This window comes from Geosmithia morbida (assembly GCF_012550715.1).
Source record: "Geosmithia morbida isolate 1262 chromosome Unknown scaffold_19, whole genome shotgun sequence".
Lineage (NCBI taxonomy): Eukaryota > Fungi > Ascomycota > Sordariomycetes > Hypocreales > Bionectriaceae > Geosmithia > Geosmithia morbida.
In genome coordinates this window covers 238978-255876 of record NW_023336206.1, presented here as the reverse complement: position 1 = coordinate 255876, position 16899 = coordinate 238978, and the positions used below count along the sequence as shown (strand labels likewise).

The following is a 16899-nucleotide window of genomic DNA, read 5'->3' as shown; positions in this document are numbered from 1 at the left end:
TATATCTACTCGTGTTATATAGCCTTAGCCTTGGCTTGCCCCCCGTGTCCTCAGGTCGGTAACTCGTGAAACCTATCATGTATCACACGATGGACGACGGCGCTCTGCCTGTACCTGAAATGTCCCGCAGCAGAGCATACCCAGGTAAAGAAGATGCGTGCCGGGAAAAGAAAGGATACAAGATAAATATGCCACGCCTTCTCTCGGTGATCCTCGTTCCAGCCTGTCATCCTCTCAACCATCGACAACTTCATTTCTACCCTTCATCTTCTCTGCAGCCGGTTCTGCCTCTTCGTTTTCTCTAATATTCTTCTTCTTCTTCTTCTTTGCAGCCGGTCCTGCCTCTCTGTCGGTTCGCCAGTCATTTCTGTACAATCTTCACCCATCGCAATCCTTTGATCAGATACGCTTTTTTTTCCCTCTTCATTTTATTCCTACAAACCGTTCACCATGCGTTACGCCGGTTCCATCGCCCTGGTCCTTGCCAGCATTTCATCCATCAGCAGTGCGGGTAAAGCTCACCCCCCCCCGAAAATGCCAATACAGTATTATTGATGGCATTGGATCACGTGGCCTCCAACAGGTTCGAGCCATGTAGACTGACAATGTACAATAGTTCCCCTCAAGTCGCGCCAGCAAAACGCCTGCTTCGTCGTTGGCAACACGGCGCTGCCCGCCGAGGTGGAGGACTCGGTCGCAGCCATACAATCGTCCATAACGTGCGGGAGTGATACGACCATCGAAAACGTGCCGGACGTGACATCGGGGTCTGTGTCCTTCAGCGACATCGACTTCTCTCGGTCCAACAAGACCCCGCTGCAGTTTGCCCTCGACACCTTCGCCACCGCCGACGACCCGGCCGACACCGACCTCGCCACCCTCCAGGATCAGCTCAACGTCTACCTCGCCACCGAGGCCGGTCTGCGCAGCATCGACGGAAGCCTCGCCATCAAGGTGCCCAAGTTCTTCCTGGAGATGCAGGTCAGCAGGGTCCAGGTTGCTCAGGTATGTTTATCACCTTCCCCCGTCGCCTCCCCCCCCATCGACCCCCGTCTTTCTGCAATTTAATCAATGTCCGTGTCCGTGTGCGTGTGTGGGAGAGAGAGAGAGAATGAGGAGCAAGCCCAGCCACTTTTTTTTTTTTTTCTTTTTTCGTTAGTGTACAAAAAAAAACATTTTGAAGTTGTTGCTAACCTGCCGAACTCGTCTAGGGAAACCCGCCAACTGCTGCGGGTCTGCAGGTTGATCATCTCAGGGACAAGGTCCTCAAGAACGCAGCTAGCGAAGACCAGGACTTGCTTGACCAGGTCACACAGCTGGCGGCTCAGACCTAGAGTGATTGAGGTGTCGAGGCGACTTCAGTTTGGGGGGGAGGTCTCGTTTTCCATGGCTGCGGTGCTGGCCAGCAGCCTCTGTGTCAAGCCTCCTCCGACGCAGGTTCTTCCTCTGCATAGCAGTATGAGCTATAGTAGCGGCCCTCCCGACCATATTCACTCTGAACGCCTGGTCTCACCCAACTGTCCCAGTCAGCACTATGTGAGACACGGGAAACAGGGCTTGCAGATGGAGGGAGAGGCTTCTAGGGGATGTAGCTTTAGCAAATCATGCTGAATATAGCAATCCGTGTATCGGTACGCGCTAGGTATCGGGTCGTTGCACTGTCGTATCGTCGCAACGCTGTCGTGGACCTATCTGCTCCTGTGAACGCTTGACGAAGCTACGAGACCGTGAGGATCTGCTTGCAGCTCTTGGCTAGACTGTTCTCGGCTCTGATTTCCACAGCCCACGCGCATTTTCAGCTCTCGACTTGAGATCAGATCACACGTGTTCTTCCCGTGCTTGGCCCTGTTAGCCTTCCACCCTGAACTGCGGCCCTTGTGTCCTCTGCACTCTACGCCAGGGCATACGATATATAACCTGTATCATTACTGACTTCTTGCACATACGACCATAGCTAGTGGAGAATACGGGGTCCCGTCCGCTCCCCCAGAGTCAAGCCGCTRAGCGGTGGATTAGTAGTTGGGTCGGTGACGACCAGCGAATACCCGCTGTTGTATGTTTCTTTTTGCTTTTTTGAATGTATATCCTATCCACATGATGTACACTATATAGTCTTCATTCACGTCTCAGCTTATCACATACGACCATAGCCAGTGGAGAATACGGGTCCCGTCAAGCTCTGTTCTGGAGTTTGATGTCCGCCTCTTTCGGCGGCATTTGCCTCCAAAAATGGCGGCTCGACCGCCATAATTGGCGGGAATCAAACCCCCGCCGTTCTCCACATCCCACCGTTTTTAAGTGATAGAAACGGTACAGAGACGTGAAGATACCGTTTTAAAATCACGTGCTCGGTATTAGGCCACGTCAGCACTGTCGCAGATCCGCGGTTTTGAAGACGCTAGACGACTGTCCGCCCTGGAAAAACGTCGGTATACACGTACCACGCATCCCTATTTTCACAGGCGCAGATGCACACCTGTTCGAATTGAAGAAAACTGAGGATCTCTCCTGGAAAGAGATAAATCGAGAGTTCAACACACGAAATTTCGCGGACGTACGCAGCCGTGGGAAAGGATTCTGTGTGTCATGTATAACTTCATTGCATTCGATGTCCGTATACAGTTCTGCATAGATTGTAGAGCTTTTTGGCCTGCGTAAATGCCCAACTCCATGTGGATATAAGTTTCCCGGCGGTCACTGTTCTAGTGTATGATTTATTTTCCCAGCCATAGTACGTGATTAGTTACTAATCAGATCCGAGAGGTGATTCCCGATCGTGGTGGCGATACGGGCTCCTGCAACGTCCTTGCAGAGAAACAAGGTCCCTGATCAGCTCCTGGCTACATATGTTCAGTCAACGGGCGTCTCTTGATCGATAAAGTGGCCGGGCTAGACGTGTGGACATTGCCGCCATCTACAGCGAGTGCTACGTTATCCAGTAACTTTTACGTATAGAGCTTGATTCTGGCAGTGTGAGACGTCTACAATGGCCGGCGACGAGGGCCTTCATCAAGACTGTAAGTCGAATGGGCAAAAACGGCGATGGTGTGCTTATGGGACCACCCACGGGCACAGCCTCGAATTTGGCGCTGCCCCCAGCCACCCGGCCGAATCCCACTGCCATTCCGACTGCGATAACTCTTCTCAGGTTCCCTACGAAGACTAGCCGCACTAGACAATGAGCTTTTATCATCAACTCAGTACTCACCATCCAAAGTAGACGATGTCGGGAAGCAAGAGGGAGGATCCAATATCAATAACGGCGAACCTAGCTCAGCTACCTCGGGCTTGCCATGGATCGATAACTATTACGCGTGCGGGGCCGGATCAAAGTCGCGCGAGAGCACGGAGCTCAGTGCAGTCCACCACAAACGCTAGTTGAGAGTACTGGCACTGGTCTAGCGTTGGCAACGGTTGGTTGAAGCGTGGAGTGGCCGGTTGACGCTGACAACGATTGAAGGTTAATTTGAGAGAGAGCTGTGGTGACGACCAATCTGTTCGAAACACTACTTCGAGCCTATCTTGGTTGGGGTTAAAGCCAGCGTGGCAGAGGGCGAGCCATGGTAAAGGAAGCCTCGGTCTACCGGGCACTTTAAGGGAACGGAGAGCCTCTCCTGCCAGGAGATACATCAGGAGTTTGTTAAACAGTCTCCCAGACACTCTAAAGACTCACGCCAGAGGCACTACAGCACTTGACTGAAGTCCCGAAACGGGAGTTATGAAAACAGGCCTGTATCCCACATAGACATTCAACACATTTAGAAATCTGCAGGCCTTTTGTTCAGGGACGAAAGCAGGGATTAGACAATTAAATCCCATCGTGCTTAAGCCTGCTGATGTTCTGTCTCGTGGAGTCTTGACTCCAGTTCGATATCACGAAATCGCCGTGTCTTGCTGAGCCACCGCCTACCCTCTTTGGTCACCGCCTGCCCTTCTTGGTCACCGTATGCTTTCCTTGACCACCGCTTACCATTCTGGAACACTCCCTCCAGGACACCGCCTGCCCTCTTGGGACCGCCCGCTTCGGCATGGAAGCAATGCCACAAATCCGAATCTTGACTTCAAACTTTAAGCGTCACCGTATGCATAGCTCCTCCCTCTTCGGCCACTCCTACAAAAGTGGCTGGAAATGGCTGTTGCAGTCTGCCATCTGTCGTCCAGAATGGGGCCATGCCCATGTCCGCATTGTTCCTTCTTCTGTTCCATAGCTTAAGACTCTACGGGTGCTTTGCGCACGAGCAAGGCGTTGCGACACATCATGGCCTTCACGCATATTCACTTCTCCAATGATACGTACAGCTTCCCACCGCCTCACTTTGGACAATGCCTCACCTATTTCCTCCATAGGTGGTTTGCGTGGCAGTAGATTGCGTAACCTGCCTCGTAGCCTACATAAAATCACCTTCATCGTCTAACTTTGCCTCAACCGCTTCAATGAGGTGTTTCCATGCCGGCACGTCCATTGAGTCCATTGTGAATGTCTGATAACTAGGTGCTTGCTGAATGGTAGAAAATGGTGAGGCAGTCTCAGGGACTGCCGACTAAGCCAATTGTTGTGGGCTAGATCCACCATAGATTCTGCCAGATACAACGCTCTGAGTATCTATGCCTGCGCCGACGTACGGCCCGTGACAGGGACCCTCGTAGATTGTAAAAGAAAACAGCAATCGCTGTTAGAATTTAAGATGGCAGTTATCACGGATATCCAGCAATAACGATTTGCCGTTGGCAAAACAAACTGCGTGGCTTCAGGATGTTTCGAACTTCGATTGTTTAATGATATGACTCAAACAAAGGGTTAAAAGGACGCGCGCATCATGTGCGGTAATTGTGATTTCCGTACCGGGGAACAATGTGCCTCTCCGTGGGAATTCCTGGCAGACGCAATGATCTGATTGAAGGGAGGGTCTCGCTGCTCCTCTTTATGGGATGGGATGCATGCTGATTTCTTGCGTGGTATTTGTAGGCCCGGGGCTGGTTGGGAGAAGTTCCGGGCTCAGCCACACATGATGTGATGGCGATCTTAAGTCCTCTAGCCATGACACCATGGCCCAGTACTTCTCGGGACGACCGTGTGCCGCGGGCGGAAACCTGCCTGCCGGTTTAAAACCTGTGTCCCTACTTCCGGGTATAAAGCCACGTACCTGAACACAGCCTTGCTAGGATCCGCGGACATGGTCCTTGGCCTCCAAGTTGGCGTTCCAAGATGTCGTGAAAAGTGCTTCCTCCTGGACTTGCAGTATTTGAGATCTTTTACTGTACCTAAGAAATCGTCAAATGACTTTCGCTCATAGCCCTCCGGACGAATGAAAGTGGCCAGGGTGGTATGGGCCGGAAAAGGACTGACGGGACTTTATAAAGTCTAGCTTGGTTCAATAAATCTCGTCGCACCAGTGTGCTAATGTTCAACGCCTCGACCAAGGGCCAGGGCTGTTCCTTGACGGGTTTCCCGGAGCCTCTTTCGTCGGGTACGCGCCTACAAGTGTCCTTTGCAGGTTAATTAATGACGTGAACTCAGCTAGGAACACCACTTTGGCTCACCCACACAGGACCGAGAACTACGGCGCTTGCGCCCCGCTCGCCCCTTGGAGCATGGAGGTGGTGGAGTTGAGAATGCAGCGCCGAATTGGCCGGGTTCGTGGGCCACGAGGTTATCGCACGACAAGGTGAATCAAGTAGTACGAACCAATGTTTTACAGACATGCAGATTCCATCGGCACGATCCCGTGTCCACCTGCTTCTTTCGTCCGGGGCGTGTGTGTGATGCAATCTCGCCATCGTGCTTCGCCCGCCTGCTTCCTAGAAGACTGGAAGTCATTATTTGGATGTCACATCCCAGGCGACTAACCATCCCTGGGGGTGGCCCGTATGCTGTAGGGCAGATCAATGGCGACGTGCCGTACTACCAACCACGTACTCCAGAACGAGAACCAGATGCCTGTTTGGGAACCCGATAGCGCGTCGTTGGTTGGCGGCGTGGCAGACTCGATCCACAAGCCTCCCGACGCCACCATCACACCTTACAGCGTAGGCCTTCGAGCGTCTCGCCTTGGCAATCTGACACCCTGCAAAAGAGGGTGTGCTGTGGAGAGAAAGAAGGCGTGCCACCTTCGACACGGGGGGGGGGAGGGGGTGAGCTACCATAGCCTAAAATCAAGGTTGCAGAGGCGGTACTAAGATGGCCCCCATCCCTGTTGCGCCAGGTGGGGTTGAAGAATTTGTCGCAAAAGCCTCCTACATCGCGAAAGGTGCAATCCCTGATCCCGAAAAAAGCTCCCGTTCGACGACGCCTCGTGTTTCGTTAGTAAGTCGACCCGAGCTCGATTTGACGGGCGTCCCTTTGAATGTTGGAGTGGCACTGGGCGGCGGGGGCGTGAGTCGGCCGAGGGCATTGATAATGTCGAAGACTGCAGCCTAGATGGCATCGTCGGGTGATTTGCTGACAATGCGAGAGACCAGAGGTTAGAATTTGTCGAGTTTTAGCATGCCTTCCTAGAGACGCTGTCGTATAGATAGTAATTTGACTGCCATGTTGGAAGTTCTATCGGGGGAAGGGAGGCTGAATGCTGCCGGAGAGCCGACTAGAGCTAATAGAAGACTCACGACATTCTCCTGCTACGGGTTGCCGGCTTCTTTACTCAATGTCTTGCGGGATGAGTCGAGCATGGAGCCGAGGGGGCGTGTTAAAATGATGTCGCGGTCCCTTTATGAAAGTCCCATATTGATGCCTCCGCACGGGTATGCGACGATTTGCTTGGCGTTGTGTTCAGGGAATGGAGGGAAGACGGAAGAGCGAAAGAAACACGACAGACGCGCCAAGTCACGTGTCCGCTTTGCTGTCGGGCCCGCACCTGTCTGACAAAACAGCCGATCGCTGTTATCCAAGGGCCACGCCGCTGCCTATCAACCAATCCCAGCGGACCAGAAAAAAGATACCCCACGCGGTGGCACAGCTCTACAGCCAATAAGGCGCACGGGTATTTCGGACCTCTATGACAGGATGCTCCAGATAACCCCGCCTCTTTCGGGCCCAGTCCTAGCCTCGAGTGTACCGTTAAACGCACCTCAAGTCCAAGTGGATGTCATCGTCTTGATACCAACAGTCCAACATGTACGAGTGCGAGACCTATACCGCCGCCTTTCACCACAGAAAGCATCTCGAGGGCCACATGGGCGACCATGACCACTGGCCGGAGTGCGAGACTTGCCCGCGTACCTTTGGTACTCAGCGTGCCTGCGATCAACATATGGACGACACAGACCACTGGGCCCCGCTCTTCGATTGCGAGACTTGCACGAAGGACTTTGGCTCTCAAAACGCTACAAACCAACACATGACGGCTGTTGGCCACTGGGCGCCTAAGTTTTCCTGCGAAATCTGCTCGAAAAAGTTCTTACTCGCGACAGTGCAAATTCGAATCAAGTAGATTTGAATGAATTCTCCCCGGTTGCTCCCCTGTAGATTTGGGGTTTCCCGGGGGGTAGATTTGATTTTCCAACCGCCGGGGTCAACGGCACCTTATTGGATTGAGCCCCTGGAGTGGCAGGGGTCAACGGAGCGCTTGCGCGCGTCGACGCGAACGCATACTGCACGATGTAAGTACGTGTTAAGTACGTGGTAATTTCTTCAAGCGGCATCCGTTCTGTAGCCGACAGCGACCTCGTCGTTAATACTGGAATCGCCGCCACGGAAAGGGTAACACAATGGATCCGTTTGTCTTGTTACCTGCGTACCGGATCGTGGTATGCCGCATCTGCGGCTTTGCGTGCGTTGCTGATGAGGCGCGGGCGCACCTGACGGGTCGGCATCGGGGTATACAACCAAACGACCGACGGAGCATTCTGGAGGCCATACAGAAGACTCCCAATATTCTGCGCAACCAATCCGACATTGACGAGCTGATCTATCCGGACCCTACCGACGATCCGATTCCGGTTTGAGATACATCAGATGTGACGTCGTCTACCGTCATCCTGACCTGTATGCCGCAGACGATGGTTCAACCATCGCATGTGTGGGGCCACCAAACCCGTCCCGCGCTAGTGCAGACGTGCGTAGGATCGCATGTATTCTTTACGCGTAGATCGCATGAACTTTCCACGGGAAAGAAGCACAAAGCTTGGATAGATCGTCTCCTTACATTACAGCCTACGCCAGGTTGTAATAGTGTACGGTAGATTGGGACGGCTATTTCTAGCCACCCGCCTTGTTCGGTAAATTCATTCAGGAAACCCGCGACACCCATTTCGGGAATGACGGTATATAGATAGAGCCGCATTTATCACAACAAAAGGCCCCTTCGATTGGCTTCCCGAGCGCGGCAATTGGTGGCATATCGCTCGGTACAGTCCATGTCGTTAGGTCATCGCGTGTTTTGACTAACGTAGGGTACGCGCCAAGGTCTCTTAGAATCCGCTGCCGCTGTGTGTCCGAAAGCTCCTTATGCTTCCTCCGTAGATGGGCACCTGCCTCGCCTGCAACGCAGCTATACTGGCACGTCTGGCAGATTGGGAATGGGATTCTCTTACTTGGGACGAATAGTTCCATTGTTGCTGCTGCTGTAGTTGTTGATGATGCTGACCGGCGGTGAGACATGACTCCAGGTCCAAAGAAAGCAGTTGATTATGTAAGCCGGCCCATCAAGACCCCCCCCCACCCCCAAGCTTCCTAAAGCGGTAATCAGAAGAACAGCAGCGCTACACGTAAAGAATGATTTCAGTAGCTGCGATTGTAACCTGGTGTAGGCTGCGGTGTGATGAATCGATCCATCCACGTCTCATGGACTTTGGCCGTAGACGATTTATGCGATCCTACGCACATCTGCACTAGCGCGGGTTGGATTTGGCGGGCCTCACACATGCGATGGTTCAACCATCGGCTGCCGCATACCGGTCAGCTTACATGAAGGGCGACTGCCGAAACTAGGGTTATACAGTTCGGGCTAGTGGCCATTTAATCGTTCAATCTACCCGTGCTACCTCTTGGGAGTCTCGTGTGAGCTGCTTGTCACGCATGAAAGGCCATGCCGCATATGGTTGTGGAAGAGAAGAAAGGGAAGAGAGAGGGAACGATGTGGACGTGGACACTGCCGGCCACATTCTGGACGGCGGGGCGAAATCAGGGGGTAGCAGAAAGGGGTGGGATACACATCAAGCTTTAAGAAGGTAGGGAGTGGCGTGTTAAGCATCCGCATATAGGAAAATACTTTCAAGCCACCAGAGCTGAGCCGAGTAGCGGTCAAGTATATGCGGAAAGGGTACGGGGTTTCTGATAGCTGCTTTGAGCGAGTGACGTCTGACGGACGGCAGACATTGTGCATTTGGCTCCAAAGGGTGGGTGGGGCCATGTATTGGAAAGGTATCTCATCATTAGATGGGGCAGGGAAAGAAGATAATATGAAGCTTCACCAATACTCATAATGTACCAACGCGTCTCTGACCCAGCTCGGAATGTTTGGCAGAGGAGGGGGGCATGGATTGCATGGTCGCATGGAGAAAGCCTGGGATAAGTATTGAGGAGCTGGGTCCAAGGTTGCCTCGGCCGAACCACGGCTGTCTAAGGCGCTATTCGCCACACGAGATAATCACATTAGTTGGTACAGTCATAACCTCTCTTATCACATACCACGACACTGGAAGAGGGAGCAGCCAGAGATACGTCAAAAGTAACCCTCAAAAGTCGTGATCACAGCGGGGTAGAAGTGGACTTGGTATTGAATACAGGAGGCCATGAATAGAGGCCAAGTCTGCAGATGACGAGGACTCAAGCGCCGAGTCTCTGCAAAGCATTATTAATACGACTAGCCCGCAGCACCATCTAGACATGATGTCTTGAGAGCCAAACTACGAGGCTCTTGCGACTCAGATTCCCTACCTAGAAGGCATAGTAGTAAGCTGGCCCAATTGTCCTCATATTTCGCTCTATCTCTTACAAATTCTCTTGCAAATTCTCCCTCAGCCTCCCTGCAGGTGAGGACTCCACTGAATCACGACGAGCGTGAGAGCCTCGAAGAGCGCGGGGATGTAGTCGGCGAGCGGGCCGGCTTCGGTGACGGCGGGAACACTAATGAACCAGCGCTGTCGGCCCCATGTCCAAGACGAGTTGGAGGATATGTGCGTACATAAGCATCCGACGGCGGCGAATGTGATAGGGAATGGTCACTTGCTAAAAGCGGTTAAGATGGAGAGCAAATGCCAGCTGAAGGCCTCTCGGCGGTCCATTCACAACCTGATAATGTCGTCACCTTGACAGCAAGCATGAGGCAAGGGCCATCACTCATCACTTAAAAGGTAATTCAACACTAACCAGGCCCGGTCCGTGATTTGACACGTCACTTAAACGGAGGCGATCGTGCGGGCAGCTGTCCAAACGCGGCCTACGATCGACACACGTTACTACATGGCGATCCCGCGCGCAGCCGTTTCCACCCACACCGGATTCCTCCCCGTACAAGCTCTGGAATGGAGCCCTCAGAAAAGGAATATCCGAATTGACGTCAACGTGGGTAAAGGGGACTATGCGAGACGTCAGAGTGCAGCGGGCAAGACGGAGTGGGGAACCGCTCCAGTCAGCAGTCGTAATCCGAGACATTATACGGAGTGCTAAAAGGTATATATATATTCGACTATCGCGTCCCTTCTGCTGTCTCCTGAACCTCATCCTCTTCTGCAAACTACATCCCGAGAGGTACTACTACTTCCTTAGACTATTCCACACAATCGTCACTATGGGAGGCGCTGGCGCTACTTCCGAGGCCATCAGCAAAAGCGGCGTTGTCGCTAGCATGCTCGAAAACCTCAATGGGCTCCATGGGCCGCCTTATAAGGTACGTATAGAAGCGACTTCTCTCTGCTCAGCCATACGCTAAACATATGGCAGCCTACTGGAAACAATGACAGGGATTCCCAGGTCTTGCGCGAGCGTCTGTTCGCTTACAACAAGACGCGCTTCTTCGAAGAGTTCTCGTACCCGTACCAGAGGAGTCAAACCCGTCCTGAACGTTGGGACCGAAAAACCGAGGTCATCGGAAAGGATGGGTTTGTCAGCTTCCCCGTGGAAGAATCGAACAACGTTCGCTGGTATGTCGAAAACCGCATTCTTCAAGGATCGGATCTTCCTGAAGCAGAGAAGAACAACTTTAAGGCCGACGTCGGGGACATGGTTCAATCTCTCATCATGACGGATGGCTACGGTTGGCAGGCAGATGAGTTTGTGCGCACGTATAGCGATTTAAGGGTTGAGGGCATGATCATCTGGGACGTGATCAGCGCGCCAGACCCTTCGGGAAACAATCCAACCTCTCAGCGTCTCATGGTCTTGCATTATGTAGGCGCTGGGTACTATCGACGGAAGTAAGATCTATTTCATAGATTAATAACTATTCACAAGGATTGTTCCCGAAGTCTCCTGTCCATCTGAACTGTGATCAACAGCCGGTACTTGCATGGCGATAGTCGCGACATCATGGGCACAATACGTGCGAGATTACAAGAGCATGGGATCATTTACAGAAACTGAGCCCGCAACTCTTTACATAGAATAGTGCCAGATACTCGATCGTCTCACATGAAAGCATTCGGCAACGAAGCTAATCGACTGCGATACTGCTACGATTCTGGGGGTTTTCCGGGCTTGAGGATTTGTGGTATGCGCTATTGCAACGAGGAGGCAAATTGGAACGGCCGAAATGGCTACAAGACCTTAGAGCAACCCGACCGGTAATGCCGCTCACGCGAACCACTGACATGTTAGTACTCGAGAACGACAACCCCTCGATGCCCTCGCGAAGAGTTTGGGGAGAAACTATGATATTCAGGTGACGGAAAAGCGGATGATTTTGTGATTATACTACGTCCGCCTAACGCTGACCTTGGAGATTGTGGAGGTAGCTGATAAATTAAACAATAATGCTATCCTCGTCTGCGGAAGAGTAAATGTCATTGTCCAGTGGATAGTCCCGCATGTCATACTGTCTTAGAATACCCGCCAGCACCTCATCCTCGGCTTTCTCTGCGTCCCATATGTCTCCTCGGTAAGGCCTGGCAGGACGGGGATCATGCTTGGTCTGGATAATGTCCGAAATCGTGCTGGTGAACTGCCTGCAAGGGGCCTCGTGCTCGGGCTCGTCCCAGTGCTGCTCAAAGCGGGCGATGGCGTCGCCCAGCGGCATCGCGCAGGGCAGCTCCGACATGCGCCCGCCCCCGAGGATGACGGTCGCAAACTTGCGCTCGGCACAAGGGCTGCCCATGGCCGAGTCAAAGGCATCATACAGGTCCAGCAGCATCTGCCCACAGTCCGGCCTGACCCAGTGCGATATGGAGGTGAGGTGGGACCTCTCCATCTCGCTGACGCAGCATCTGTGGCTCCAGTACTTGCGGGCGTTCGCGTGCAGGTCTCTGCCCGCCATCTCGGCCAGCATCTCGGGGTTCGCTGCCAGCTCGTCAGAGGCCGACAGCAGCCGCAGGTCCATCAGGGACCCCACGGTCCAGGAGGAGACGTCGCAGACGAGAGAGGAGACCTCGCGTCCCAGGTGCCGGTACAGATGTTTGATGGTGTCCTCCCTCGACAGAGTGCTGACAATGTTGAACAGGCAAGACGGAGATGTCTCGCCGGACTCGACGTGGAGGCGGAACGAGACGGAGATCTCCCGCGGCAGGCTCTGGGCCTTTGCGAAGGCGCCGTTCGCGACGCAGACATGCTCCAGCTGCTGCCTCGTGATGGACGCGAACCGCCAGGCCACCCGGTCCAGCTGCTCCTCCAGCCGCAGGTGGATCTCGGTGACGACGCCCACCCCGGCCGCCGCGCCGCCGCGCATGGCGTGCAGCAGGTCCCTGTGAGACTTGTCGCTGACGTCCAGGACCGTGCCGTCCCAGAGGACGACGCGGCCGCCGATGACGGACTGGCAGCCGAGGCCGAGCTGGCGCGTCAGCAGGACGTCCCAGCCGGCCGTGAGGAAGTGTCCGCCGACGCCGACGCCGAAGCAGTCGCCGTGGGGGACCACCTTCTTGTACCGGGCCAGGGTGTGGATCGTCTGGCCGAGGATGCCGCCGGGCTCGGCGTAGAGGACGCCATTCTCGGCCCTCTGCCTCGTCATGGATGACATGTCCAGCATGATGTCGGGGCAGGTGCCGCCGTTGAAGTAGCCGTGGCCGCCGCTCTTAACCGAGACGGACAGGGCGTAGAGGCCGAAGTCGCTGATGAGTTTGAGTGATCTAGATACGTCCCGCTTACACTGTGGGGAGATGACAACAGCGGGGACGACGGCGGCCTTGTTGTGCATCATCGCTTCGGGAGGACAGGTACGCCCGTCCGTCGCCTGGGCCGGGATGCCACCCTCCCGGAGGCAGTTCAGCAGAGCGGCGAAGCCAATGGACCGGTGGGCAGCATCCCGATCACTCTGGGGCTCATCGTTCTTGGGAGAAGTGGGGATTCCGTGACGGCCTATCTGCGTATCGCTCGTTTTGCTCATGGCTGTCCTGGGTGGATGACGAGAAGGGCCGCTTGCCTCGCCATCTCACCCTATCCAGCGCGAGGCTTAAGTTCTTCTCGACGAGCGTGCGGATATGGACATGGGCCTACGGGTGCCCGGGTCCCGGAACTGGCCCTCGTCCGTCGAGCGGCGGGCTGATGTGGCCTTCTGCCGGAGCATGCTGTTGGAGTTCGGACGCTTGTGGACATCGAGACCGGCGAGTTGATGCTCTTGGAGATGGCGCATTTCATGCGTGGCCGGCCAGTGTTCTTCCTTCGGGACTTTTCACCATCAGAGGTGCCCTGGGTACTACGCTGTCGCCCATATCTACTTGCTATCTTGCCCATGGAACTGGAAGCGCGCAAGACAGCGTCCTGAAGAGGCATGTGCCGTGGGGTATAAAGTGGCGTCGGGCAGTCCAGACGCACCGACCGCCATGCAGCAGCCATGGGGGTCAGCGCAGCCTTGAGTCAGCATCTGGGCTCCGCCGTGGCCGCCGCCAGGACCCGGCAGGCGGAGTCGAAGCAGCGCGACGAGGCCTGGGGTGCCTTCTGGTCCATGATGTTCCGAAGCACGTCATAGCACAGGGCGGTCAAGCGCCTCGGCCTGACGCCGGCAATCGTCGGCTTCGACCTGCACCTGGTGGCGGCGGACGATAGGCAGACGGACAAGGTCGTCGCCCTGGTCTTCCCAGGCTCCACCCTCGTGCCTGACGGGCTCAGGGACGCGCTGGTCCGGTGCCTGCGTCCGCACGTGGAGCGGAAGCGCGACGAGTTCTTCTTTGCCGGCTGGAACCTGACGCTCAACATCTCGTGCCTCCGAGGCGGCGACAGGATCCTCATCAGCCGGCCCCACCTACTCTTCTCTCTTAGCGACGCACTCGATGGCTCTCTGCGGACCGCGTACCATGTGTACGGCCGCGGACCCGAGCTGGGGAGCATACGGGGCGGCCACGTCGGCGGACTCTGCGACGGCCGCGGGATCCCGCGCACGCTGGGAGAGGTCAAGGACATCTGCTCCGTCCTCCTGCCCGGGACCGGCGGCCGGCACCGGTACCACAGGTTCCAGCGGCCGGGATGTCCGTCGGTGCGGGAGATGACGGCAAGCCACGACGGGCACGAGATGGGGCCGTGATGCTTCCGGAGGTCGCCTCCAAGCAGCGGAGGATACCGCGATAGCAGCAGCTTCACGCGACCGCGGCCATCGTCCTCATCATCCACGGGGCGATTGGACATGTCAAGGGTCCACAACAGGACGTCTGGTGATCGGCAGCAGCGGTGACGGCCAGCCGTGGCAGTCAACATCTGGACGCGGAACGGCCCAGTCGCTCTCTGCCTTGTGGATATTTGAAGGGACCGCAGGTCGACGGCCGGCGAGGCCTGCGTACGATCCGCCAGACGATGCAGAACGACATGTACCCGGCAGAGATCTACGGCATGGTGACCGAGGCAGGGTTGCCGGCAAGGCACCTGGTCGGGTACGGAACGACTGTGTGCCCCTCGTGTCGCGGTGGCATACAGGGGCCCATCTGCCTGGAGAGAGTGCCGGCGCCACCTCGCAGCCCAGCCCCAGAGCAGGACAGCAGCCCCTCGGCGACGGGCCCTACGGAAGTCCACGCCCACCCCGAGCCCCCCGAGACCCCGCAGAGCCGCCCGGCCCGTTCGGCGGTGCTGCGACGGCGGGGCTTGTTCACCTGCGACCGGGGTTGCAAGAAGACCTTCTGTCGGAGAGAGCATCTCAGACGGCACAATACGACGTGTGTGGTAGCCCTCCCCCTCCCTCAGGCGGCCAAGCAAGGCTGACAGTACCCAGCGTCCACGGCGAGAAGCCCCTCTATGTCTGTGAATTCTGCGGCAAGCGGATGGCCCGCCAGGACAACCTGTACACGCATCGGCGGCTCCACACGAACCGTACCGGCAAGATCCAGTTCGTGCCCGAGGCAGTGGATGTGATCGCTGGGGAGGACGAGCAGCGGCGCGAGGCCGTAGACAGGGAAGACCGGCGGACTAAAGTGGACGACGGGGTATCGGCAGTCATGGCAGGGTTCGGCGTCGTGTAGCTATTTTCTGCAACGTCATACGAAGCTCACATACAGCTGTTCATCTTGATTGTGCAGGGCTGCTCTCGTCGTAGGAGTGCACGTAGCGATTTCTAGACGCCCGGGGTGCATCCGTCCGCCAAGGCTGGCACACCAACGTCGCTACATCGTTGCATCACCGTTGGCGCTACTACGTGGGGGGCCCCACGATGCAACCCTCGAGAAAGGGACGCCCATCCACCACGAGCGCCAAGTCAAGCACCAGTCGATCTCGAGGTCTTGGCGGAGGCACTACGGGAGCCAAGGTGGATCTCCACCCCATCCACGACAGAACGCTAAACCAGACCCCTATAGATATCCGGGCTCTAGCCCAGGAATATCCATTTTTGGCCCCCCGCTAGTAAGGCCACTGTAGGACTGAAGGCCCCTATCCCCAAACGCTAAGCAAGCCACCAGCCGATCCCCCAGACGTCGCCTGCATGGGACTCCACAGGCCCCGGTCTGCAGTCCAGGGGCCACCCAAGCCATGCTCCAAGCACATCCAGCAGAGGGGTGTCTTTCACCTTGGACCTTGGTATTGGCACGCCACGCCTCATCTACGGCGGCCGCTGACACCCGGACACGTCCAGAATCAGAATCAGGCGCGACCTCAATCATCCAATTCAGCGTCCGTGGCCAGAACCGGCGCCCGGCAATGGCTCGCCGACGGCCAGAATGAGCGGAATCTGGCGTCGGCAACAGAAATGGCCCCAGTCGGCCATCGTAGAGGTGCTTAGAAATTCACGCCCCTGAAGTCCACGCCCCTGGAAAGTTCCAGCCAGGCTCGCGGGTGAAAATTAACACCGCGGTTTAGACCAACGATCACAGCACGACGAGACTCTTTTGAATGAAAGTTGACCAAAGGATTTCTCGAAGCTCGCTGAGTATATCTGTTCCTTCTGATCAGTTTTCAATAACTTAAGGCTCCTTTAGAAGCAAAGAAGGCTGGATGTCGTTCGCCGGGGTGTATTTTCCCTCTTGACAGGGCGCTGGCGTGCTGGACGGGGGCGGGTGCCAGGCAGGCAGTCCCTGGCTTGGTGATCTGCTGGCCGCTCTGCCTACGGGCATGTGCCACTACGGTAGCCACCCAGGCGTGTTGCAGCGGGATCACAGGAAAGTGCTGCATTGAACGGATTGGAAGTGGCGTGGACAACTCCCCAGCAAACGACGCTCAACCCCATCGACGGGTCTGTCCCTCCAATTTCCCATCCCGCCTCGTGCACGGGGGCGCCGACGGATAGCCGGTTTCCCTCAAACAATGGGTGCAAGGCTGCGAAAACTGACACCCGAGCTCTGCAAGCCGAGACGTCCCTTTTACCACCTTTCAGTATGGCACAGGGATTCTGATGGGTG

At 55.7% G+C, this 16899-nt stretch overlaps 6 protein-coding genes across 6 annotated transcripts; 5 read left to right on the top strand and 1 right to left on the bottom strand.

Annotated features, from left to right (window-relative positions):
• Positions 1–450: 450 nt before the first annotated feature.
• On the top strand, positions 451–1334 carry GMORB2_3587 (uncharacterized protein; the record flags this gene model as incomplete). Its single annotated transcript, XM_035465563.1, has 3 exons — positions 451–511; positions 617–1005; positions 1212–1334. The coding sequence occupies 3 exons, from the start codon at positions 451–453 to the stop codon at positions 1332–1334; spliced, it is 573 nt and encodes a 190-aa protein (XP_035318551.1).
• Positions 1335–7000: 5666 nt separating this feature from the next.
• GMORB2_3586 (ZnF C2H2) lies at positions 7001–7427 on the top strand (the record flags this gene model as incomplete). Its single annotated transcript, XM_035465562.1, has 2 exons — positions 7001–7048; positions 7104–7427. The coding sequence occupies 2 exons, from the start codon at positions 7001–7003 to the stop codon at positions 7425–7427; spliced, it is 372 nt and encodes a 123-aa protein (XP_035318550.1).
• A 3300-nt stretch (positions 7428–10727) lies between these two features.
• GMORB2_3585 (uncharacterized protein) lies at positions 10728–11356 on the top strand (the record flags this gene model as incomplete). The annotated part of the gene is made up of 2 exons (XM_035465561.1): positions 10728–10826; positions 10880–11356. 2 exons carry the CDS (start codon positions 10728–10730, stop codon positions 11354–11356), a joined length of 576 nt encoding a protein of 191 aa, XP_035318549.1.
• Positions 11357–11897: 541 nt separating this feature from the next.
• Positions 11898–13715, bottom strand: GMORB2_3584 (FAD/FMN-containing dehydrogenase; the record flags this gene model as incomplete). The annotated part of the gene is made up of 3 exons (XM_035465560.1): positions 11898–11920; positions 11984–13471; positions 13580–13715. The coding sequence occupies 3 exons, from the start codon at positions 13713–13715 to the stop codon at positions 11898–11900; spliced, it is 1647 nt and encodes a 548-aa protein (XP_035318548.1).
• Positions 13716–13916: 201 nt separating this feature from the next.
• On the top strand, positions 13917–15528 carry GMORB2_3583 (uncharacterized protein; the record flags this gene model as incomplete). Its single annotated transcript, XM_035465559.1, has 4 exons — positions 13917–13987; positions 14057–14599; positions 14794–15225; positions 15282–15528. 4 exons carry the CDS (start codon positions 13917–13919, stop codon positions 15526–15528), a joined length of 1293 nt encoding a protein of 430 aa, XP_035318547.1.
• A 188-nt stretch (positions 15529–15716) lies between these two features.
• Positions 15717–16283, top strand: GMORB2_3582 (uncharacterized protein; the record flags this gene model as incomplete). The annotated part of the gene is made up of 4 exons (XM_035465558.1): positions 15717–15812; positions 15877–15918; positions 15964–16059; positions 16137–16283. 4 exons carry the CDS (start codon positions 15717–15719, stop codon positions 16281–16283), a joined length of 381 nt encoding a protein of 126 aa, XP_035318546.1.
• Between the last annotated feature and the right edge of the window lie 616 nt (positions 16284–16899).